This window comes from Corvus moneduloides, chromosome 4 (genome assembly GCF_009650955.1).
Source record: "Corvus moneduloides isolate bCorMon1 chromosome 4, bCorMon1.pri, whole genome shotgun sequence".
Lineage (NCBI taxonomy): Eukaryota > Metazoa > Chordata > Aves > Passeriformes > Corvidae > Corvus > Corvus moneduloides.
The window spans coordinates 24,562,876-24,584,329 of NC_045479.1; the positions used below are offsets into that span (position 1 = coordinate 24,562,876).

The window sequence follows — 21,454 nt, forward strand, 5'->3', positions numbered from 1 at the left end:
AAACTTGCAATGCAGCATTCTTATGCCAGTGGCTAAGGGAATCAATGATTCATATACGCAAAAGAATATAAAAATTATTGAATTGGGCTCGTAGTTTACTGCAGGATGTTTTGTCTCCTGAAAGAACCGAGAAGCAAATGCAATAAAGTATAAAATAACCCCAACCAAATGATAAAAGGATGGTGTTCAGCAAAACTTTCTCTTGCAACACCTCTTGTAGTCTGTGGCTTAGGGTCTTCCTGCACCAGCTACAAAATTTTTTTGGTGGATTTTCATTTTCCCTTGTGAAGTTTTCTGGTAAATTACTGAGCCTTTTAGAACTACCTTTTTATCATTCCGTGGGAGAGAGTTTGCTCTAACTAAGCATTGTATGACATAATATAATACGTTTTCTTTAAATGTTAAAACCAATAAAACATTAATTATGGGATAAATGAAGAGAGAAGAATAGAAATTCATGGAAAAGAAAATACAATGGAGAAGGAAGAGAGTTTATTAATTCAATTTCCTGCTCTGATCTGAGTTCTGGATAGTTCCAGTGTATTTAATCTGTTGTCTGTGGAAGAGCTTGCTTGTCTTTCTTCTTGTAGCCTTTCCATTTTTTAAAAATTTCTTAATTCTACTGACCTTTTCTTTCCTCCTTTGAGATGCACTGGTTGGTGATTTTTTTGTCTTCTTCCAGGAGTTGTGTATAAGAACTGGTGTCAGATACTGCCAATTCCTCTGGTAGTGAGGGATCTCAGAAGATAAAACACGTCAGTTTTTCAGAGGCTCATGTTTGAGTTCTTCCAGCACTCTAAATGAAAAGTGACTTCCCCTTGCAGTGCTCTTGGTCTGACCTTTCTGGTCTTGTTTTATATATATAAGCTTTTTTTAATGCTTCTGTAGCTCAAGTTCATTCTTGCTTATTTCTCTGATTTTGAGGCCAGGTAAGTGCCACAGGAATCCTTCTGGCCCAAGCTGTTTTGGCTGTTAGACAAAAGACTGTCTAACAAAAATCTGAGGAGCTTCCCCATTACTTGACTCTGATACTGTAAAATCATGCTCCAAAACTCCAGAAGTTCTGGAGTGGGTTTCAGAAACCGAGCATGGCGAAGAAGTACCATGGACAGGGACTGTCCAGCCTGGCCTCCTCCACTGTGGGTGCAGAACAAAAAGCAAGAAACATTTGTTACAGGCAAGAGGATCTTGGCATCGATGCCATGCTTAGTATTTGATACCTCTGATTCTTGATTATGTGCTGAAGGCAGAATGTTTAAGTGGGTAAGAGTTCTCTTTTCTCCTTATTCCTTCTTTTCCCAGAAAAGGAAATTACTGCGCTCTAAGTCCTTGCAACTTCTGTGCTTTGCATAAGAATGCATGATATTACTGAATGGAACAGTTTGTTGGTTGTAAGATTTATTAAGTTGTATGTAACATTTTATAGCTTCAGGCCCTTAATGTTTGTAGAACATGTTCTTCACTCTTTGAGTCAACCATGACAGATGTTGTCTTAGCTATGTGCAACATAACAGAGGAGATTGGAGTGCAGACAGCCCTACACTCTGAACAGGCATTAACAATGAAGTGAAGGAGGTGCATCATCTAGAAGCTTTCGCTTGTCAGTTTCCAGGCTTGGAATTGCTGCTGCGAAGGTGACAGTCAGTACCTCTTTAGCCGAGGTGCTGGAGTAACTTGAAATGGATTTTAAATGCTGGTGCAGTTGAAGAGTTACATAATCTTGAGAGGGACAACTGTTAAAGGCCAACAACTCTTGGCTTACCTTAGTGGGAGCCCTTACTTTCCATATACCTGGAATGTTAGAGATCTGGTCATGGCTTATGTCTTGCATTTTCGGTGTGAGAGATTCCTGCTGAATTTATGCTGGTGCATTTGATCCATTACCCCTGAAAGATGCCTCATCCTCTGAAGTAGAAGACATTCTAATCCTAAACACCAAAGTCTCCCTAATTGTATTGCATCCTTCCATAAGTTACTTTACAATTTGAAAAATGGAGTTTGGGGTGCGGATTTTTTTCAGTTGGAACTGCACTGATACTGTCAAATGAACTTAAAAATAGGTTGCCTAATAGTGTTGAATGTTGGAAATACTGGGATATGTTGATCTGGGTTAGATTGGAAATGCCAATCTGAAGGTGAAGAACTTCGTCTGTTCCCTGAACCATTTAGATTCTAGAATGTATTTATTTTTGAAATGAAGTCAAGGAAAAAATCCTGAAAGTAAGACTTCAGAGGTACTGTGAGATCACTGGAAGTCTTAATAATTTTTCAAACTAATATCCTTTAGATTGTCTGTGAGCTGAGTCTTTGAAGCTTATATTTGCACAAAAGCTATTTCCTAGTAAGAAAGAATTGCTCAGCTCTGGTCTGCGTGATTGTTCCTTTCTGACTGTGACTTTAATGGGTAAAATCAGTGACTACGTTAAATACTCAGCAATGATGCTTTAAAGTTAAAAAGAAAGTATATTCCTGTTAAGTAGGTTTTTTTCTTATAAGTAAGTAGTTTTATTTTATCCTGAATAATAGTTGTCTTGTGTTAAACAGTTTCAGCAAATATGTGCAGAATGGCAGTATTAAAGGTCGTAGCCTAGAATTGTTGTTTATGTGCACTGCAATCTCATATAACATTGTTAAAGGCAAAAATCCCCATTGTTTTTAAAATATATCTTTGTTGTTTATCTTTTAGGCAGTATTTTGCATTTCTGCAGAGCTTTGCACAGATCCTGTTCCCATGCAAACTGATGAGGGAGAAATACTGGAGGAAGGCAGTCCCAAGGTCAGTGAGGTAAATGCCACTGTGTTTTGGAGGAACAAGAGCTTGCTTGGCTGAAATGGGGGGGTACGTGGAGTGAACATCAACTGGTGGTGATGTTTTTAATTAATACCTACATGCAATATTTATTATTTATTGTCATGGAGGTACTTAGAAAATTAAGCTTTGAAAAATCTTTAGAAAGACAGGGGGTTTTGCCACCCACTAAGGATAGGAACATATGATTTTGGGCGCTTCCAGGAAGGAAAGAGAAAACTTGTAAAGAGATACTAACCCTGATTGTATATCATTTGTGAAAACTGGAAGGGTTTTCTGTCCTACCCACCCACCCTCTGAACTAATTTAAGGAATTAGACGTGGGCCCTTAGGTGCAGGTGTTGGTGTCTGTGGATTACCGACTGACCTATATTGAAGGTGTGCTGCTTCTTGTTTCCTTGTACTTGCCAGCATGTGCTGTGTTGTGAGACTGGATTGTGTGTTGCTTTTAAAGGTACCTTTGATTCTCAGCATACCTTGTTGGGACAGGAGCATGTCAACTGTTCTGTTGAATACAATGTTGTGTCCTGCTTTTTGCTTACTTCCTGAAGATGCAGATGTTAAGGCACGAATTACTTTGGTTTTCATAATGACACAGCCATTGTCATAATCTTCTGTAGGTTTATAAATACAATTTTATAGTCCTGACTACTCACTGAGTTAGTGTTAACATTGCAAGTGATCTGTGTTTAAAACATGGTCCCTACACTTCACAAAAATCTGAATCATTGTTAGCTTGCTTGTAGCTTTGTGTAAGAGACAGACTGAAAAATGAAAAACTCGAAGACTGGAGTTAACATCTGTTTTCTAGGTAGACCTTTGGAGAGATGCTTTCATTGTTTTAGGGTCTAAGAAAAAACACTTTTTTAGCTGTAAGCAGCAAGTTAAGTAAGTAATTATTAGAGAAAGGACTTGGCAATTGTGCTGCATGTACTTTAGGAGTTGTGTTCATTTTAAATAGCTTTGAAGGAGGGTTGGCTCTAGATTAGGAGCTGAAAAATGAGAACCTATCAGTGGATGTACTTGCAGCAATCCAGGGTATTGAATGCATCTTTTGACAAGGATGTGATTACAGGTTTCAGTGGGGAATAGACATGAGAGAGGAGACATCATGGTGCAATTAATTACTGATTTTAGTATAGTTATTTGTGCTTTCTTTTCACCACACAGAGAGGATCTTTGTGAGTGTGAACACACATTTATGTGTATACAAACAGGTGCCTGTGTTTATATTTTTGGATACCTAGCTTTCATTTTTTTTTGCCTGTGGGGCAGGAAGTAAGATTGAAGTACCTGTCCTTTCCTCCAATGAAGGGTATGCTTTTCTTTGGCATGCTTAATTCTTGGTGTAATGGTGAAGTTTGTATCCGTGCTCCAAAAATTAAGTGACCTTACATTTGAAACCAAATTCTTTATACTGACTTTGAATACGCAAATGTGTATAAAGCATTGCTTTGAAACAATTGTCATTTAGAGAATGTGGGAGATGAGAGTTGTGCATCTGGTATTTAGTGTTATTAATAAAGAACTAATTAGGATCATTATATATTAAGCAAAAAAGTCATGACTGCAACTAGTCCTTCTCTCCATTCTGTGATGGACAGGACTACTCACTGAAGTCTGTTTTTCAGTGTTTCTTCAATCTGTAAATGATTATCCTCTTTCCTTGTCTGAGGAGAGTTTTGTCTCTATAATAGTTAAAAATTTGTCCTAGAAAAATTTAGACAAAGTATATTTCACTATATTGTCTGGTATCATTAAAATGATGCCGTTAATTTACAAATGTTTACATGATCTAGTGACCTGTTTTCATTTTTCTACTAAATACCTTTTTTAAGTATTCAGTAATGTAGTTCAGTTTTTTTCCTTTTGTCAGGTTATTTCCCCATCTCTCCCTGCCCACTCCCAACTTTTTCAGGCAGGAGACATGAGGTATACGTGAATGAAGTATTCTGAAAGAGATGAGACCAAAATCATCTTTCATGGAGCTACCATGAATATCAGGATATAAAGATTTGGGTACTGCAAGAATTAATTTCTTTGTGGTGCCGGCCTGAAAATAACCTAAAAGTTTTACATGAAGATTCTATGATAGAGTGGAAAACAAATGATGTGTCCTGCTTTATGCCTGTGAACTGGCTTGGTTCTGTAACTGTCTCAGGTTTTCTGGCATCCTAGACTGTATAGTATTCTGAGACACCCAGGTCAAGACTTGAAGATAAAAGGAGATTTCCTCTGGTTTTGAAAAAGAAAAAAAAATTGTGCCTTATGTAGAGCTGAGCAAGTCACTTTAAAGACTAAATATTTATGTCCTTCAAACTAATTAACACTATGTAAGGTATGATCAGAAAATTTAAGCCTTGCAGTCAGACATCATGAGGAATGGTGTTCCTGCTTGACTCCTAACAACCTGGTGAGACAGATGTAAAGTTAGCTTTCATGCTTGCCTTTGCCACTCTTGAAATGAGTGGCAAACTCAGTGGCAACTCATTGGAAATTAAGCTTAAGGAAAGTTATTGATGGACTCAGTTCTCACTTTAGTGTTTATTTCTACCACTGTTGTTAATGCATACATTTCTATTTAATTAGTAATTTAATTTTTTTTTAATATTGTGGTTGAGTTGCGCTCATGTTCTCAGTTTTGCCTACTTGGGAAATTTCTACAGTTCTTCCCTTCAGTTTTTTGTCAGCATATCCTTTCGCCATTCTTTGGATTGTTTTCCAGCAGAGAGTGTATTATGTGCATGGCCTTTCCCCTTCTGTCCATTGGCTGCTTTTGGAGACACTTAGTGTCTTGGTAGTTTTGTGGCCAGGGCTTTTCATATTAACTGATTCCATTGTTTGATTTCAGTTTCTTCCTTGTTATCAGACTAACAGAAAATACACTTTCTTTAAAATGGCATCAACATGATAAAGACAGCTGGCACCTGTCAATAGCACACTCTTGATCCCAATAATTATCTAATATTAGTGCTATACAGAGGGGAAGAAACCTGTGCAGAAGTCAGTTTTTTCAAATGAGCATAAGAGTTTTAAAAACTAATTTAGTTTTGGCAAATGTGGAAGTCTTATTTGATAATAATATATGGTCTATTTTAGCCAAATGATCTGCTAGTGAGTATCGTACAGTGAAGTATCCCTTCACTTTTTAGAGTAGTTGCAGGGTGGGCTGTCTGGTTTCTGGCTTTTCAGGGTCACTTTTCTTCCTTTCAAAAAAAAAAAAAAAAAAGGAATCGTAGAATCATTAAGGTTGGAAGAGACCTCCAAGATCATTGAGTCCAGCCTTTGACTGAACACCACCATGAGGTGGCAAAGGCTCACCAGTGGGCTACAATGAAGAGAATTTTGTAGGACTGATCCCTTCAGAACTGGGCATACAAGCAAGATCCTCATGGTGTTCTCTCCCAGTCATGTTTGCTGGAGCTGCTGGTGGGAGGCAGGAAGCCCTGGGTCATTCTGGTTCCCTGATATCAGAGTGAAATCTTCTGCTACCTCTCCATTGCACAAGCAGGAGTAGAAAACCAGTATTTCTGCTTGGAACCCTCTTCCCTTTACTATTATTTGGATTATTATTTTAATTTTTAATTACATTTTGTGGTAGCTAATTAGCTAATAATGATTACTAGGCTTTTTCCATTAACAACCTTGGCACTCTGAAAACATCAACGAGCACTGAACTTCTTGTTTGTGACTGATTTCTTTTCAGCTGTTTTGATCCATCAGTTAAGGATTACTGCACAGATAATACTTAAACTTGGTTTCTCAATTGTTCCTTTGCTGTAAAATCTTGCAGGAGGAAGCTAAAATTTTATGCCTGATTTGAAATATTTTTAGATTTCTTTCAATGTTGGCAGGAGTTTTGAGCTTATGCAGGAAACTTCTTCATCAAAAAATGCAATTTAAATGTTCATGTTAAATGTAGAATTTCCCTCTCCCCTCCTAGTTGTTCCTTCCTCTCTCAAAACAAAAGCCTGTGAATTCAGAGGGAGTGAGGGACTTAGACTAAAGTAATTTACAGAAAGGCATTTATGAAGTGTGGTACAACTTCAGTGTTGTTGAAGGGAAAGGAGGAAAAATAGCTAGTTCTGCCATTTTAATGTTTTGTATACTAAAAATCTAGGTACACAAAATTCTGATGAAAAATATGACTGCACAGGATGTGTAATAATGCTCAATTCCTAACAAGTACAGGAAAAGGGAAAAGATTGTGTATGGTATGGCATTAGATAAAGGTATTCAAAGTTTTCATTAATATTTATAGAAATAATTATTGAACTGAATCAGTAGGCCAGGAATTAGGCTACTTTTTCATACTTTGGCTCTTTCAAAACCAGTGACACAGCCATTGAGGCTTGTCCTGTTTTTCAGTCTCACTGTCCAGTGCCACTTACAAGCTGTCTTGAGGTCACCTGTTAATCCTTGTTTTATTTCAAGTTGCTACCCTGTTCATATCTGTCAATGTGAATCTTTCCCTTATATTGCTGCCTGCCTGTTGTCAAACTGGTTAATTCTTACTTTTCTTACCTCTTGGTGTCTAATTGTGAGCTAGCACTTGCCTTCTGTTTAAATCACTCTTCAGAACTCTGTTGGCACTGGCTATGTTTTGTTGTGGTGTTTTGGTTTGGGGGTTTTTTTTTATCCTGAAGCATTCATGCAGAGATGATTAAAAGGTTAAAAAGTATGGGACTCAAGTATCTAAATTCCTCTTTTACTTCATACACTTTGAGAATAAGGGAACATGAGCCTGTTAGGCTATGTATTTTTACATTTATAAACAGAATCATAAAATTCACAAGGAAGTGTTGTTAGGAGTTCTCTATCCTAAAATCAGGAATGTTCCACTAACTGCATTATGGGTAAGGTATGCTCAACTTCTGATGTGGATGTTGCATAATGATGACAATAGTGCAAAAGTTAGGCTGATGCTTTCATTTTGTGGGATTTAGAACAAATATAGTGAAAAAACCCCCGTAGTTAAATAATTAAACTGACAGCATCCAAAACCTTGATGCCTGTATTTCTGGGGCTTATAATCCTACTTAGTGATACAGAACTGGGTTTCTATTCAGATAGCACTAAGTAATTTAAAACATTCAGGCCTATACAGTAATAAAATGAACAGTCTGCTTTGTGACTGTCATTTTAAAAAAGATGTTTTCCAGTCTAGTACTGGCCTGGTACATAGTGCTTTCAGATTATGGTTCCTTGCAGTATGAATCCCTGCCCTGAATTTTGGCTTCTTACAAGAGGTGAGCTTTCAACCTCAGTATACTTTCTTGTGAGTGCCTGACAGTTCTGAGTAGGTTTCAGTTTACTCATGTGGCTGTTGCTTCTCCACTGGATCCAGGACAGTAGGCTTTGAGGTATTTTTATTTAGTTGATCGATTTTTGATGTCTGCTGGTGAGTTGCCTGTGGAGCTTGCAGCATTTCTGTGCCCTGATTTGCAGGGTACATTTCCATTATTTTTCTGGAACATGAGTTGTAGGAGCAGCTAGTCTTTGTAATGCTGACTTACAACTATACTAAGCTCCTGGAGCCTTTGTATGAAGTATCTTGTATAGTCTTTTAAAAGTAGAGAGGTATTCTGCCTGACAAGACAGTTTATGCTTCTCCTGAAATGTGGCAGCTTAAGAACTAGAAGGACAAAGAATTTTTCACAACAGAAACTGATGAAGCTAGCAGAACATGGAGATGACATTTTGTTAACCTGGAAATGCTACAGCTCCTTAGGAGAGTAATTTCAAAACCAAAATATTTGCATATCATGTATTAAAAAAAGATAATCCAATAACCTCTCAGTAAAGAATGAAATTACTAAAAATTTAAAGTTAATAAAGTAGTCCTTCCTTTTAATGACAGGTTTTCAAAGCTTGTAAAAGTCTTATGCCTCTTGTTTTAAGTACAAATTAACATAGTCCCTCAAGGGAAGCAGAAATTTTGGGTTAGTTTCTCTCTGGAACTTTAACACTGTGGCCAGGAAAAGAACCTGAAATACTTTCCTACAAAACACTACATGCTCGGACTTTTCTACATGGGGGAAAAGCCCCAAGCAAACCTGACTGTGAGTTTATAACTTCAAATTTCAAGGCATTGTAGCAAAGAGCTACAATTATGGTATGGGGTTTAATCCTAGCTGGCAACTAAGCACCACATTGCTGCTCATCCACTCCTGTCCCTGCAGTGAGGTGGAGGGGTAGAATTGCAAGGGTAAAAGTCAGAAAATACGTGGATTGAGATAAAGGCAGTGTAATAATTCAGGGGAAAAAAAAACCCAAACCAACAACAAAGATGAGAAGAAAACAAAACCTGTGAGAAAACAAATGATGCGAAAGGAGAAGAATTGCTTGCTGCCAAACAATTGATGCCCAGTCAGTCTCTGAGCAATGTTAGCCCCACCTAACCTCCACACACACCCTCACTCCCTCAGTTTTCATGCTGAGCATGATGCCATGTAGTGTGGAGTATCCCTTTGGACAGTTGGGGGCAGCTGTCCTGGCTGTGTCCTGTCCCTGCTTCTTGTGCACCCCTGGCCTGCTTGCTGGTGGGGTGGGCTGAGAAACAGAAGAGGCCTTGATGCTGTGTGAGCACTGCTCAGCAGTAACAGAAACATCCCTGTGTTATCAGCACTGCTTCCAGCACAAATCCAAAACACAGTCCTCTACCAGCTACTATCTAGAAATTTAGCTCAATCCCAGCCAAAACCAGTACAGTATGTTATCAGGGTCTACTATAAAAAATCAGTTATAAATAAGGTAAAATTGTTGAGGACTTTGCAAGAAAGAACATGGAATTAAACAGACAGTACTACTTGAACTGTTGTAAAGGAATGCTGTGGATTGCCTAGCTGCTTGGACATTCTAAAAGAAATTCAGGATCGAGTTCAGGATTCTGCCAGTTGGGTGTACTGTTTTCTACAGAGGCAAGACGAATTGCCTATTTGAAACCTACTTATCTGTAGTGAAGACTGCTAAAATATAGATGCTGAACTGAAAGATGACTCTCTGTTTTCTAATCTCAAAATACCCTGAAGTGCTTTTGAATCACAAAAGAGATGGTTAACACAATGATGTATTTTCTTTCTCTTGGAAAATACCATCATGTGCCAAGATGACTTTGACATCTGTCAGAACTGTCACCATACATTCTTGATCGAGTCTTTTCATATGTACAATTCGTGTGGAGGAAGTGTACTGGCATGGCATGTCACTGCAGTGAATAGGTGTGTGTCCCATTTCTAAAGGAAAAAAACACTTCCATCTTAAAAAAAACATTTGCTTTAAACTCATCTTTTCCATTCTTTTAAAGGTTCCTTCTTTTTCATAAGTGTTTTCTCATTAGATTTTTTTCTCAACCAATAGTGTGTCTTCTTCAGCTGATTACAGCAGTTTATGATACTTTGCAAGACAGACAAAAAAGCAGATATTTGCTCAAATATTGAAAAAGTGGTTCTGCATTTGAGAGCTTATGTGGTATAGTCCTACTCTGGTGTTGATGACAGGGAAGTTGATTTGTGGCTTTGCTTACAAAGTGTCTCTTTTCATGCAGGTGTACTATTGGCATACAATTTGAGGGGTTCCTACCTTTTCAGAATATTGCCTTTTGATCTCTTTCCATTTGGTATTGACTTTACAGAACTGTTGGCAGTGGTTGTAGTCCATGTGGCTTGTGACAGAGTTCTATATAATCGGTCACTTAATACAAAGTCTTACAGATGTGGAAGTACTGATGAGTGTTTCCAGTCTTACTGTCTTATGGCAGACTTGAGGGGTATAGGTATTTGGGGAGAAATTTGAGCCAGGGGCATTAAAGCTTTACCCTACTTTAAAAAAATCTTAGATTTACTTTAAAAATCACTTGTAGCCTGTTAGTTTGGCTGAATCATTGAAAGGTGTAAAATTCATTGGTCTTGTTGGCTTCATGCATTTGCAAGACTTTGTACATTTACATGACCCACAAGGACTGTTTCCTTTTCATTTTGTGAACTAGATGGGTATGAATTTTTTTCAGTTCCTCAAATTTTTTTTTTCATTCATTGGGTGTGGAAGAAATGCATGTGAGGTTTGATGAAAAGAGTGTGGTTGTTATTCTTGACACTAAAAATAGTGGTGATGGTCTTCATCATTCCAGTAAGAGGGTGACAGGACAACTAAGGACCCGAACTCTGCAAAAACATATTGTGTGGTATCAGTTCCCTTGAAGGGCAAAAGCAACATTAAAGATACGCCAGCGTTTCCTGTCACTTGTTTAAAGTCACTGAAGCATTTGAGCAGTAGGCAAGAGAGTGTATCATAAGAGGGGAGAATGTAGTAGTTGTCTACAGATGGAGTAGTGTGGAATTAGGTTAAGAAATATTTAGAGGTACTTTGAAATCATATTGGTTGGCTTCAACAGATACAATTTCCACATGTAATTCCCAGAGAAATAATGTATTCCCAAGGCATCTAAAGGTTTGTTGGACTTTTTTTGAGGGCAAGTTGCAGAAAAGCCCTGCTTTTCTACAACATCTGCTCTAGGGATGAGTGGCTCTTTTAGTGGTTTGGTGTTCTGTCAGATAGCTAATCTTTTTAATAATCCAAATAAATTTGGAAAAATTTAACAAGCAAGCAGCAGTGGCTCTCCTGTGACTAAAATGAGCTTGGATTTGCATTCTAGTAACTGGAGAAACTGGAAAGCAGCTGTGGACTGTGGGTGTGGATAGCCTGTATTCCTTCTCCTTTTTGACAGTGGTCAAAAGTGGATGCCTAATACAGACTTAAGGCAGGGTTAATATATACATATAACAGAATTGCTCTCAGCCTCCAGCTGTTGAGGAACTTTCTGGGCCACTGGCAGTTTCTATGGGTTTAGAATCCACACAGCGGATTTCTGTGAACCCAGAAGAGAAAGTTCTTCTTTCTGTTGCTTACCTGTCTGGTCGGATCTCTTAAGGCAGAATAACTTCAGCACCATTTTTTGTGTGCCAGGTTGATGTCACTTTCAGTTATTCCTAACAAAAAGCAGCAAACAGTATTTGTGGCAGTGAAGGTGATTAAATGTGTAGTGCAAAAGTGTAATTTAGTTTTCTCTAATTCTGGTTATCATTTGCTTTCTTAAGCCTTTGAAAATTCTTTTAGCTATTCGTGCTTGTTGTCTTTTTGTGGCAATGCATCATGTCGATTTCCAAATCTAAGTGGGAGAAAGTTAATACGTTTTCTGTGTCAGGGTGGTTAACAACGGGTATATCAGAGTATCAGCCACTTACAGATGTCAGTTTAAGCTGCTATAACTCGTTCATCTGTGTCTGCACCGTAAATACTAAATTGACTGTAAAATGAGGTGGCTAAATAGAGTCACTGGGTTGCATACAAGTGGCTGGTGAAAGTACTGGTGGGGTGAACTGTTCAAGGGCTTTAGGTCAGATTTGTCCCCTAAATGGAAAGTATGAAAAATTTGTAACGGAAGTGTAAAAGGTTTTTTTCAGAGTAGCTGAAGTTAGCAAGAATTCATGGCTTGTGAAATGCTTCTGTTCTTTAGCTGAAGAATAATACAAAAAGTTAATTAAATTAAATATGGGAATTTTTTGCATTTTACTAAATTCAGATTTTCCTGGGATCCATCCATACTATGTATGTGCAGAACACACTACAAAATGGATGGAATGTTTGGATGGAACACACTAAAAAAATGGGTCATCGTCAGTGGTGCAGGAAAAGGAAAGCACTTCTGCTTAAATTCAGAACGCTTTATTCATTTTTTGTGTCTGCGATGGTTGAATTATTACTCAAAGCTGCCTTGGCAGCTTCAGAGTTGAAGTGTTCAGATGGTATTTCTGGATATCCTGTCATACCATGACTTGAGTGACTTTAATATCTTCGGTGGTTGATGTGAGGTAAAACTGTATCTTGCTGCAAACAACTAGGTGGTTTAAATTGCTTCCAGAGCAATATTTAGATTAGTTATATTATATATATATATATATATACACACACACACACACAAGCTATTGTATTTTAAATACTTTGCAGCTCAGTAATATATGAAAAGAATAATAAATTTTTAATTAAGTAAACTTTCTTATCTGTACAATATGAAATGTGGCTGCGATCCCAACCCTTTTAGCATTTCCAAAATGTGGCTGTTGTTTTCATGATATTCATAAAACTGTTTAAGCTTAGCAGGGAATTAATGTTAAGCTGCTGGGTATTTCAGAGAATATTAGTTAACAAACATTTTAAATATTACATAGAAAGTGAGCCATAGGTTATTTCTGCAATTGGTTATGACTAATTGGTGACAGCTGAAACTAAAAGCAAAACTTCTGGTCCTTAACCACTGCTGCAGCTTTTGTGCTTGTTTAGGTGTAGCATAAATTACATATTCTGATTTCCATAGGTTAATGAACGAGTTCCCATTGATAATCTGTCCTGCTGTTCTACAAGGATGATGCACGTTTTAATGATGGTGTATGTTAACATGTGGCATTTCCTCTACTTAATGTAATGTTTCAGTGAGCCAGGTGGTAAAGCACCATTAAGCTGCATATAACAAACACCAGTAGCAGATTAATTACTTTCGAAGGTAATTACGTGTGGTCTAAGTGTGTTAGCATTCGAAATGATTAGCAGGGAGCGCTGAATATGAAGTGTGATTTAGCAGGGGGATTATGTTAGTTAGTTTTCATTTCTCTTGTAGCTAACAGAAAACTAGTCAGGACCATGTGATGGTAATAACATTGAAATGCTTCATCTAGATGCTGCTGAGAAGCTTCAAGAAAATACTGAGTGGGCTAGGAGATGGTTTGTGTATTTTGGCGGTGGTTTTTTTGTATCAAGACTATGCTTCGGCAAAATTGAGAGAGAAGAAAAGGTAGAAATAGGTTCAAGTGAAAATTTAGTTGCATCGCAATGCTGTACAATACAACAAAGTCCTGAAAGAGATTGAAAATTCAGCCCAATATTTCATGCATACCTTGTCTTTAAGACTTTCCTCTGTGTGATTCAGAGAAATACTCAGTGCTTTCTCATTTTAGGAGCTGTTTTTTCTTTTTTTTTTTTTTTTTCTTTTAAGTTTGAATCTCTGATTCTAAGGGTTTTTTAATGCTTTCATTTGTGTACTGGAATGAAGATTCAATCTAACTAGTAAATTTTGGGGGCAATTTTGCTAAACAATTTGTGCTATTCTGTGCATATTTTGAAATGCCAGCTCAACACTAATTTATTCCTAAAAAATTAGTAAAGTGTTAGCAGCTAAATTGCATTTTTATTAAAAGAAATTAAATAAAAAATTTAATTAATCTGTTTCTAGTGAGTAAAATCTTCCCCAGTGCAGTTTGTCCAAAGTGCTTGTAATGAAGCCAGGCAGAGAGGTGACTCAGCTTTCCTTTCATTTGCAGTAGTGATTACATTTCTGTTAGACCTCAAATGGTCTCTGAGGTTTCATTTTTTATAACACAGCTTCCACCACTGTTAGCAGTAGTGACTAGTGACTAATTTCTTGGATTTCGAGGACTGGGTTGTGCAACTCTCCTTAAAACAACTATCAGTGAGACAAAATAAGTGCTGATGGTCTGTTTACAGTAGCACTGTTGCTGATGATGATTTGGGAGGGGCATTGGGTATTTAAGGAGTAGTTGTGACAGAACATCAGAGTTATCAGTCTTAAGCTGGGCCTTCCATAGGCTGTGTTAAAATCATCACTTCACTTAAAGCAGCATTTGATTTTTGGCTGGTCCTCACCAGAGTATCTAGTCATACACCAGATAAGGTTTTGGTGTTGTGTCTGCTTGAGATGCTAGTGAGTGAAAAATCTTCAGAGTCTTCATCTCCTGGCTGGTTGAAGTCCTTTTGTTTGTTTGTTTTTGGGTGGTGTTGTTGTTGTTGTTGTTTTTTGTTTGGGGTTTTTTTGTTGTTGGTTTGGGGGGTTTGTTGGAGGTTTTTAGTTGTTGTTTTGTTTGTTTGGGGGGTTGCTTTTTTTTTTAAATAAAATAGAAAAAAACAGCTTTGAAAAGGAACTATGGAATGAGTAGGAAAAGGAAACTCTGATGAAGTTGCATTAGTACATTTCTTTATGCTGGTGAAGACAAAAAGACTGTTTAAAATTAATAGCTTTTTTTATAATAAGTAAAGGATTTCTCCCAAATGTCTATCTTCTTTCCTGAGAAAATGCTTGGTTTCTCTTAAGCTCAGTTCGTCTTTGGTGGGCTAGGATAGCTAATGCAGTAGTTGAATCTTGTTAGGAAAATGTGCTTTCTGACATCGGGATTCAGGAAAGATGAGGCTTTTGCCCTTGAAACTTTCTGACCCTTCAGAGCATTGCCGACTTTATCTAGGATATAAGGTTTGCTCATTAATCAAATCCATTAGGATCTCATTGAAGATATTTTTAGAAAGAGTAGTATGAAACTGTAGTAACAGGTGCTGCACTTCTGGACAAAAAAATATAACAGTTGATTATGTTTAAGCTCACGATAAATTTCATTTTCTAAAAGTTAAGTACTGAGTGTCTAATACTGAATAGCTTTACTTAACTTAGATAAAACAAATTGTCTTTTACTATTTAGAACACTCAATATATTAATTTTTGTTGAAATTTGGGTATTCACAGGTGCCTGGATTTTTAGAGAAAAAGGCCTTAAAATAATAAAATACAGAGTTCAAAAACTTGCAGTTCCTTTTTTAAAAAAAAGTTTTCTATTGAATTCCTCCCCTGCTGTTTCAGGGTCTATTTCTGGTTCCTGCTTCCAGCTGCCAGAATCTTGAAGCTTTCTCCATTGCTTGCCAGGAGAAACAGGTGTGCAGTGTGCTTCCCTTGATTCCTGCTCTTGGAGTCAATGGCTCCCTCTGCAGTCCGCTTAAAGAGAAGCTCAAGTGTTTCGGATCCTCTGCCATTCCACCTTTTCTTCTTTCCTTGGGAGGAATACAACAGATCCAAGAGTTCTCTCTTAGCTCCACCTTCCATTCTTTTGCTACGTATTGAGGACAACTGCATTTCCTGTGTACGCTGTGAGTCAAGAGAGACTCAAGGCTAAGAAAGCGGCGCCTTTTCTGAACGCCGCAGTTAGCCAGATCGGGTGAGGCTGCTGGATGCTGTGGATGGCTGGAACTTAGCAAGGACTCTGGGCTCCAGGTTTTTTTAAAAAAAAAAGACTTGAAGAGTGCTGAGCAGGATAGGGTGATGACAGAATGAAGGGAAACTGAGAGACTTGTGGGGAAGAAATGTGCATAGGAATTGTATAAGAACTGTGGGTGGAGGAAAAGAAGAGTATTTTCAGCTAACTGTGGCTCTTACATGCTGTTCCTCTCTTCAGTTCATCCCCAGATAGTCACTTAATCAAAAACTTAAAATACCACATTCTCATTCTTTCTGTGGTATGATGTTATTATTGTCATTGGGAAAATAAGACCTAAACATTTTAATTTTTAAGTATTTTTTTAATCTTTAATTAATAGGTAGCTGGGCCTAAGAACAAATTTTATAAAATGTAAGCAATGCCTTTGGAATTTTACTGGAATTTTACTTGCTCATTAATTTTTTTCAGAAGGCTCTTTGTCAGATATATCTCTTTGAATTAAGATGAATTACCCAATAAAGTGACTTCTAAGTGTTGCAGAAAGATGGAAATGGATATTACTTTATGAGCTTATTCTAGATGTTTTAGACAAATAAGCTGTGTATCACTTTCTAGCAAAAATTTTAAAACCTGCAGATTTCCGGGTGAAAAATAGAGATCACTGGTCATGAAATTGTTTAGCTTATGCAGGCAAACGAAAGAAAGTTGGAGTCAAGGTTCTGCAAAAAGAGGAATGCAGAAATTGCTGCACTGTGTCAGGCTTGTTGAGTGATCTTATATATAACTTCTCCTTTCACTTTGTAAAAGTAATGTCGTTGCCAGAAACAGAAAAGCTTATACTGCTATTGTTTTTAATCCTCTAATACACAGACAAATCTTCATACCTAAAGCATATATAAACCATAAAACCCACAAAGGCTTGTGAAATTCAGTGTTGCAATTTGTTTGTTCAACAGCTAGTTTTTTGTCTGCTTAATAGTACATTTTCTCTGTGTATCCTCTTACAGGTGTTTTCTTTGAGAGCAAATTGGGTTTTATTTATATTGCAATAGCAAAGGGGTGATGTTTGTTACAGTACTGTCAAACTGCTTTTTTTTTGTATATGCCTTAGTGCTGTGTTGTCTTGCATTGAAGGAGATTTGCAGGCCAAATGTTGTGTTTTGTTTATGTGAAATCTCCCCTCTGCCTACACCGTTCTTTGAGCGCTTATGTTTTTGGAGTGTTGTGGAGGGGGTTTGAGTCTTCATTGTCTCTACTCATAGACAGTATTTTAAAAGAGGGCATACTATAGATCTGCTGCAGACTTTTCAGTATTTATTTCTTCAGCATAACTTAGTTTTTCTTGGTGGTTGTTTTATTTTTGAGGGTTTTTTTGATTATGCAACTTTCTAAAATACTTTTCTAGACTGAAGTGCAGGTTCTTGCTGGGTTGGGAATTCAGTAGGGTTTTTTGTCATGTATGTGATCTCTCAATATTAAACTGAATCTGTTCTGCTGGTCATAGGATTGCTGGGAAATTCAGGTTCGAAGGGACCTTCCAAGGCCTTTAGTCTGACTTCCTGCTTAAAGCAGGGTCACCTATGAGGTCAGACCAGGTTGTGAGAGATTTTATCTAGTCAGGCCATGAAAAACTTGAAGCAGGGAGACTGCAAAACTATGCTAGGTTATCTGTTCCAGTCCTTGACTGTCCTCATGGTGAAAATAATTATCTTGTATCCATTCTGGACTTCTCTTTTTTGAACACAGTCCCGTTGCTTCTTGTCCTGTCACAGGGTACCTCTGTGGTGAGCCTGACTGCTTGCTGACGTCCTTGTACAGACAGTAACTTGCTGTTAAGGTCTCCCCAAAGCCATCTCTTCTCCAGGCCAAATCAGCCCAGCTCCCTCTGCTTTACTCACAGGACAAGTGCTCTGGCTCCTTGAGCATCTTGTTGGCTACTGTGTCCATGTTCTGGGTGTACTTCTTGTATTGTGGGGGCCCAGGATGAGGTGCATTAGACCATGTCTGGAATAATAACCACTGAGTAGAGGTGGCAATCATCTGCTGGCAAGGCTCTCTTAATAAAGCCTGGGATGCTGTTGACCTTTCCTGACAAGACACATTGCTGGCTCACGATCAGCTTGCTTTATGCCAAGACCTTTTCCACAGAACTGTTCCCCAGCCAGTCACCAGCCTGTATTGTTGCCAGGGCCTCTCAGGTGCGAGTGTTTTGTGTAGGGACCATTCTTCCAGCCTGTCTAGGTCCGTCTGAATGGCAGCCCTGTCTTTAGACTTGTTGATTGATCCTCTTCACCCCAGTTAATAAAATTCTGACCAGAATATACCTTACTGGCCCTGCAAGTCATTGGTAAAGATATTTAATGGACTTGTCCTAGGGCAGAGTCCTGCAGCACTTCACTTGATACCATCCTCCGGGCAGCATGCAACATTTTATCCTCTGAGCCTGACCAGCCAAATGTTTCCTGCAAGTCTAGTTGTTTATCCATTCTAAAAAGATTTTTTTCCTAGTTCACTAGTAATTAATTCCTTGACCTTCCTGTGACTTTTTTTAGTGTCTTGATGCATTTTATTATTGGCTTTATTTGTCAATGAAACCCTACCAATTGATCTTTATTTTGTATACTGAATAGTTTCTGTGTTCCTGAATATTTCATCACTCAGTGATTAATTTTTTTTGGTGAACTTCTTGTGAATGACACAGTGCCTGTGCCATTGTACTGTATCTTCTACAGTTTCTTATAATGCAAATTTTAGTAATTTCAGATACTTCTGTCTACTGTCTGAAGTACAGCAAACTGATTAACATTTCTTAAAGCAGAGGGGTTCTCTAGTTCTTCTAAAAGAGATTGTGCCTGGACCGACAATCTTGTTCTTAGCTCAGGTGCTTTGTTATTTGTCATTATTTGCCCACTTTTCTTTGAAATGAAACTTTGATAGATAAGCATGCTGGAACAGGGATGTCACTAGTGTTCTTCATATAAAATTCATAATAAAACAACAGTTTTATCAGCAGTACTTCAGTGATTGCCTTGTTCTAGTGGTAGTTTACAAGATGTTCCAGTTCTCATTCAGATCTTGATTATCATCTAATATAGTAATTTCCCATTCCTACGTTTTTGTTGGTTTTTAAATCATTGCCTTTTACACATCCTTTTTTTTTTTTTTTTTTTATGGTACCTCCTTTTCTACAGCTTCATTACATCAAATTTCTGTTTTATATGGGAATCTTGTTAGTTTAGCACTATATATGCTGTATGCAGTGCATCTTTACTCCCAAAGGCTGCATTTCATCTTCCCAGTACTGGCCACAAACTGTTCCCTTGCTAACCATTCCTGTGAATTGTACTTGTCTCATACCAGCAACAGGCTAAAATACCTCCTGTGTAAGAGTAATTCTTAAACACTTACTCTCACTCACAGAACCATGCTGTTTTGCAATGTGGCCACAAATCTGTAGCTGTTTTACCCACTGACACATCAGTGTTTTAGCATTTTCAACAACAGAATTAGTGGAATGGGTATCTTTCTCTTCAGCTAGACAGGTGTGAGTCCAGCTGTTAGAGCTCTTGTGAATCAGGTAGGGACTGAAGTACAAATAGATTTCAGTGTGTCTGATATGGTGTGAATACATGGATAAAAGTCCAAATTTATTAAGTAACTGTAAATAGAAATTTTCTTGTTTTCAAACATTGCTTTTACATGAAAACACTGTTTGGACTGGGAGCCATGTGGGTACATGTTTACAAATGTGAACTTACACGTGTTTGATTGACTGTCTGTCTTGTGGATGTCATTAGCACCTTACAGTTCACCACTTTGTCGGTTCGTTTGTGGTTTTGCTTAGGGCTGTGCCTGTGCAGTCAGATAACATAATTTCTTGTATCCTTGTTAGATGTCAATATGCAGATTTTGGGGTTTTGAAAGTATTTTGACCTGACAGCAGTATTAATGTACAAATGAGAAAACTTGACTCTTTTGGGGGGAGGGTAGGGGCACAAGGGGAAGTGGCTGATGGATTTTGGTTTGGTTTGGGGGTTTTTTGCCCCTTGGAAGACTGACTAAGCTGTGTTATCTTAACTGACTGAATAGTGCTTCTCTCCTCTTTCCAGTTTAATGTAGTGGATCATGGATTTGTGTGTGATTATGATTCAGTTCTTTGTTGTATGTTTTATTGAGTATTGCAGTGTGACCTGTTTGCTGGCTTCATGTGAAGTAGAGCATTGCTAACTGTGTCTGGATGTTTATATAAAATACTAATTGCATGTGTTGAATTTTGATATAAAGAAAAGAATATTTTGCTACCTGTGTGAGAACTTCTGGCTGAATTAAGTGATTAAATGAAGAGCACATAATTAATGAATGAGCAAATATAGTGTAATTCTTTTTTCTCTCAAAAAGAATTACTGAAAATATATGCTAAAACTGGTATTTTAAAAGCAAACAATTAAACATAAAACTTCCTTACTGCCCTTGGAATCTTCTAACAAGAGAGCCAAAGGAAATGCCTACCTTATGTTGTCATTGGAACAGCATCTATTTGAGGTTTCCTTAGGCCTCTTTTTTACCCTGCTAACTAAGCTGTGTGTGCGGTGAAAGTCTTTTTTCAAAGAAAAGTTATTTTTCACAAGAAGTGCTCTGCTTTTGCAGCCATTTCTTTCTGTGCTTAATAAGTTTCTTCTAAAATTTTAATTTTTTTCCAGAGATACTGATAAGCCTTTTTTTAAATTCCTGCTTTATCGGTAAGGAAGAAGTGGTAGAAATAATACTTAGTATGACAAGGGAAGTCCTTAACAGAGCAGAACTTAGAACCTATGTACCTTGACTAATAGTATTCTGCTATAGCCATTAAACCATTCTTTTTCCCTTGCAAGATTTTTCTGAAATCTGTGCTATGGAATGATACCATAGCAATGGGGTTGGAGATGTACATATGTTGCTAAGAAACTACATGATCTGTTCTGGACCAGCCACTGTGATAAAGTGGCTGCTTTGAGTTGCTGCATATGAAAAGGGCCACTTTAGGTGATGTGCGTTTTGCTCCACCGATTTCTGACCTGCAATGCTTGCCTTTGCAGATGGAACATGAGGATTTTGTAATGGAGGGGCATGGCAAGACTCCACCTCCTGGTGAAGAAAACAAACAGTGAGTCACGCGTTTATTTAAAAAGGGCCTTATCATAGTAAATGGTGTGAAGCACTCTCATTTAAATGTGCTGGGAGTATTGGTTGGTTGCTTGGTGCTCACCCTTTTTTTCCTTAAATATCCATATGTGTATATATATATATATAATAGTGGATGGTGGCTGAAAAGAAAAAGAGGCAGGATGTTGATGTGCCTTAAATGTAAAAGCATAGAAATATGCATTGCAATTTCAAAACATTAATCAGAAATTGTTGTAAAAGGGATAATCGTTCTGGAAGCTTGGCAGTGACGTAGTGAGTTTGTACATGAAGTTTTTATACAGCTGCTCTTCACTGAATAATGTGAAGTATGAAAGAAGCAGGGCCTTCCTTTTGGTGTGCATATGGCAGATTTGTCCTCTTTTAAATATGAGCCTTATTTCTTTAGGATGCATTTTAATAAAGGATCAGAAAT

General features: G+C 37.7%; 1 protein-coding gene across 8 annotated transcripts in view; it reads left to right on the forward strand.

Annotated features, from left to right (window-relative positions):
- TNRC6B (trinucleotide repeat containing adaptor 6B) overlaps positions 1–21,454 on the forward strand; it is a 135,748-nt gene that overhangs the window by 14,553 nt on the left and 99,741 nt on the right. For 5 of the 8 annotated variants that reach the window (XM_032105995.1, XM_032105990.1, XM_032105998.1 and 2 more), the window contains exons 3-4: positions 2,687–2,785; positions 20,934–21,001. In XM_032105995.1, the coding sequence (XP_031961886.1) occupies positions 2,732–2,785; positions 20,934–21,001 (122 nt within the window). In that variant the 5' untranslated portion in view covers positions 2,687–2,731. The remainder of the gene's footprint in view (positions 1–2,686; positions 2,786–20,933; positions 21,002–21,454) is intronic. The other 3 variants (XM_032105991.1, XM_032105992.1, XM_032105993.1) reach the window with 3 other exon arrangements.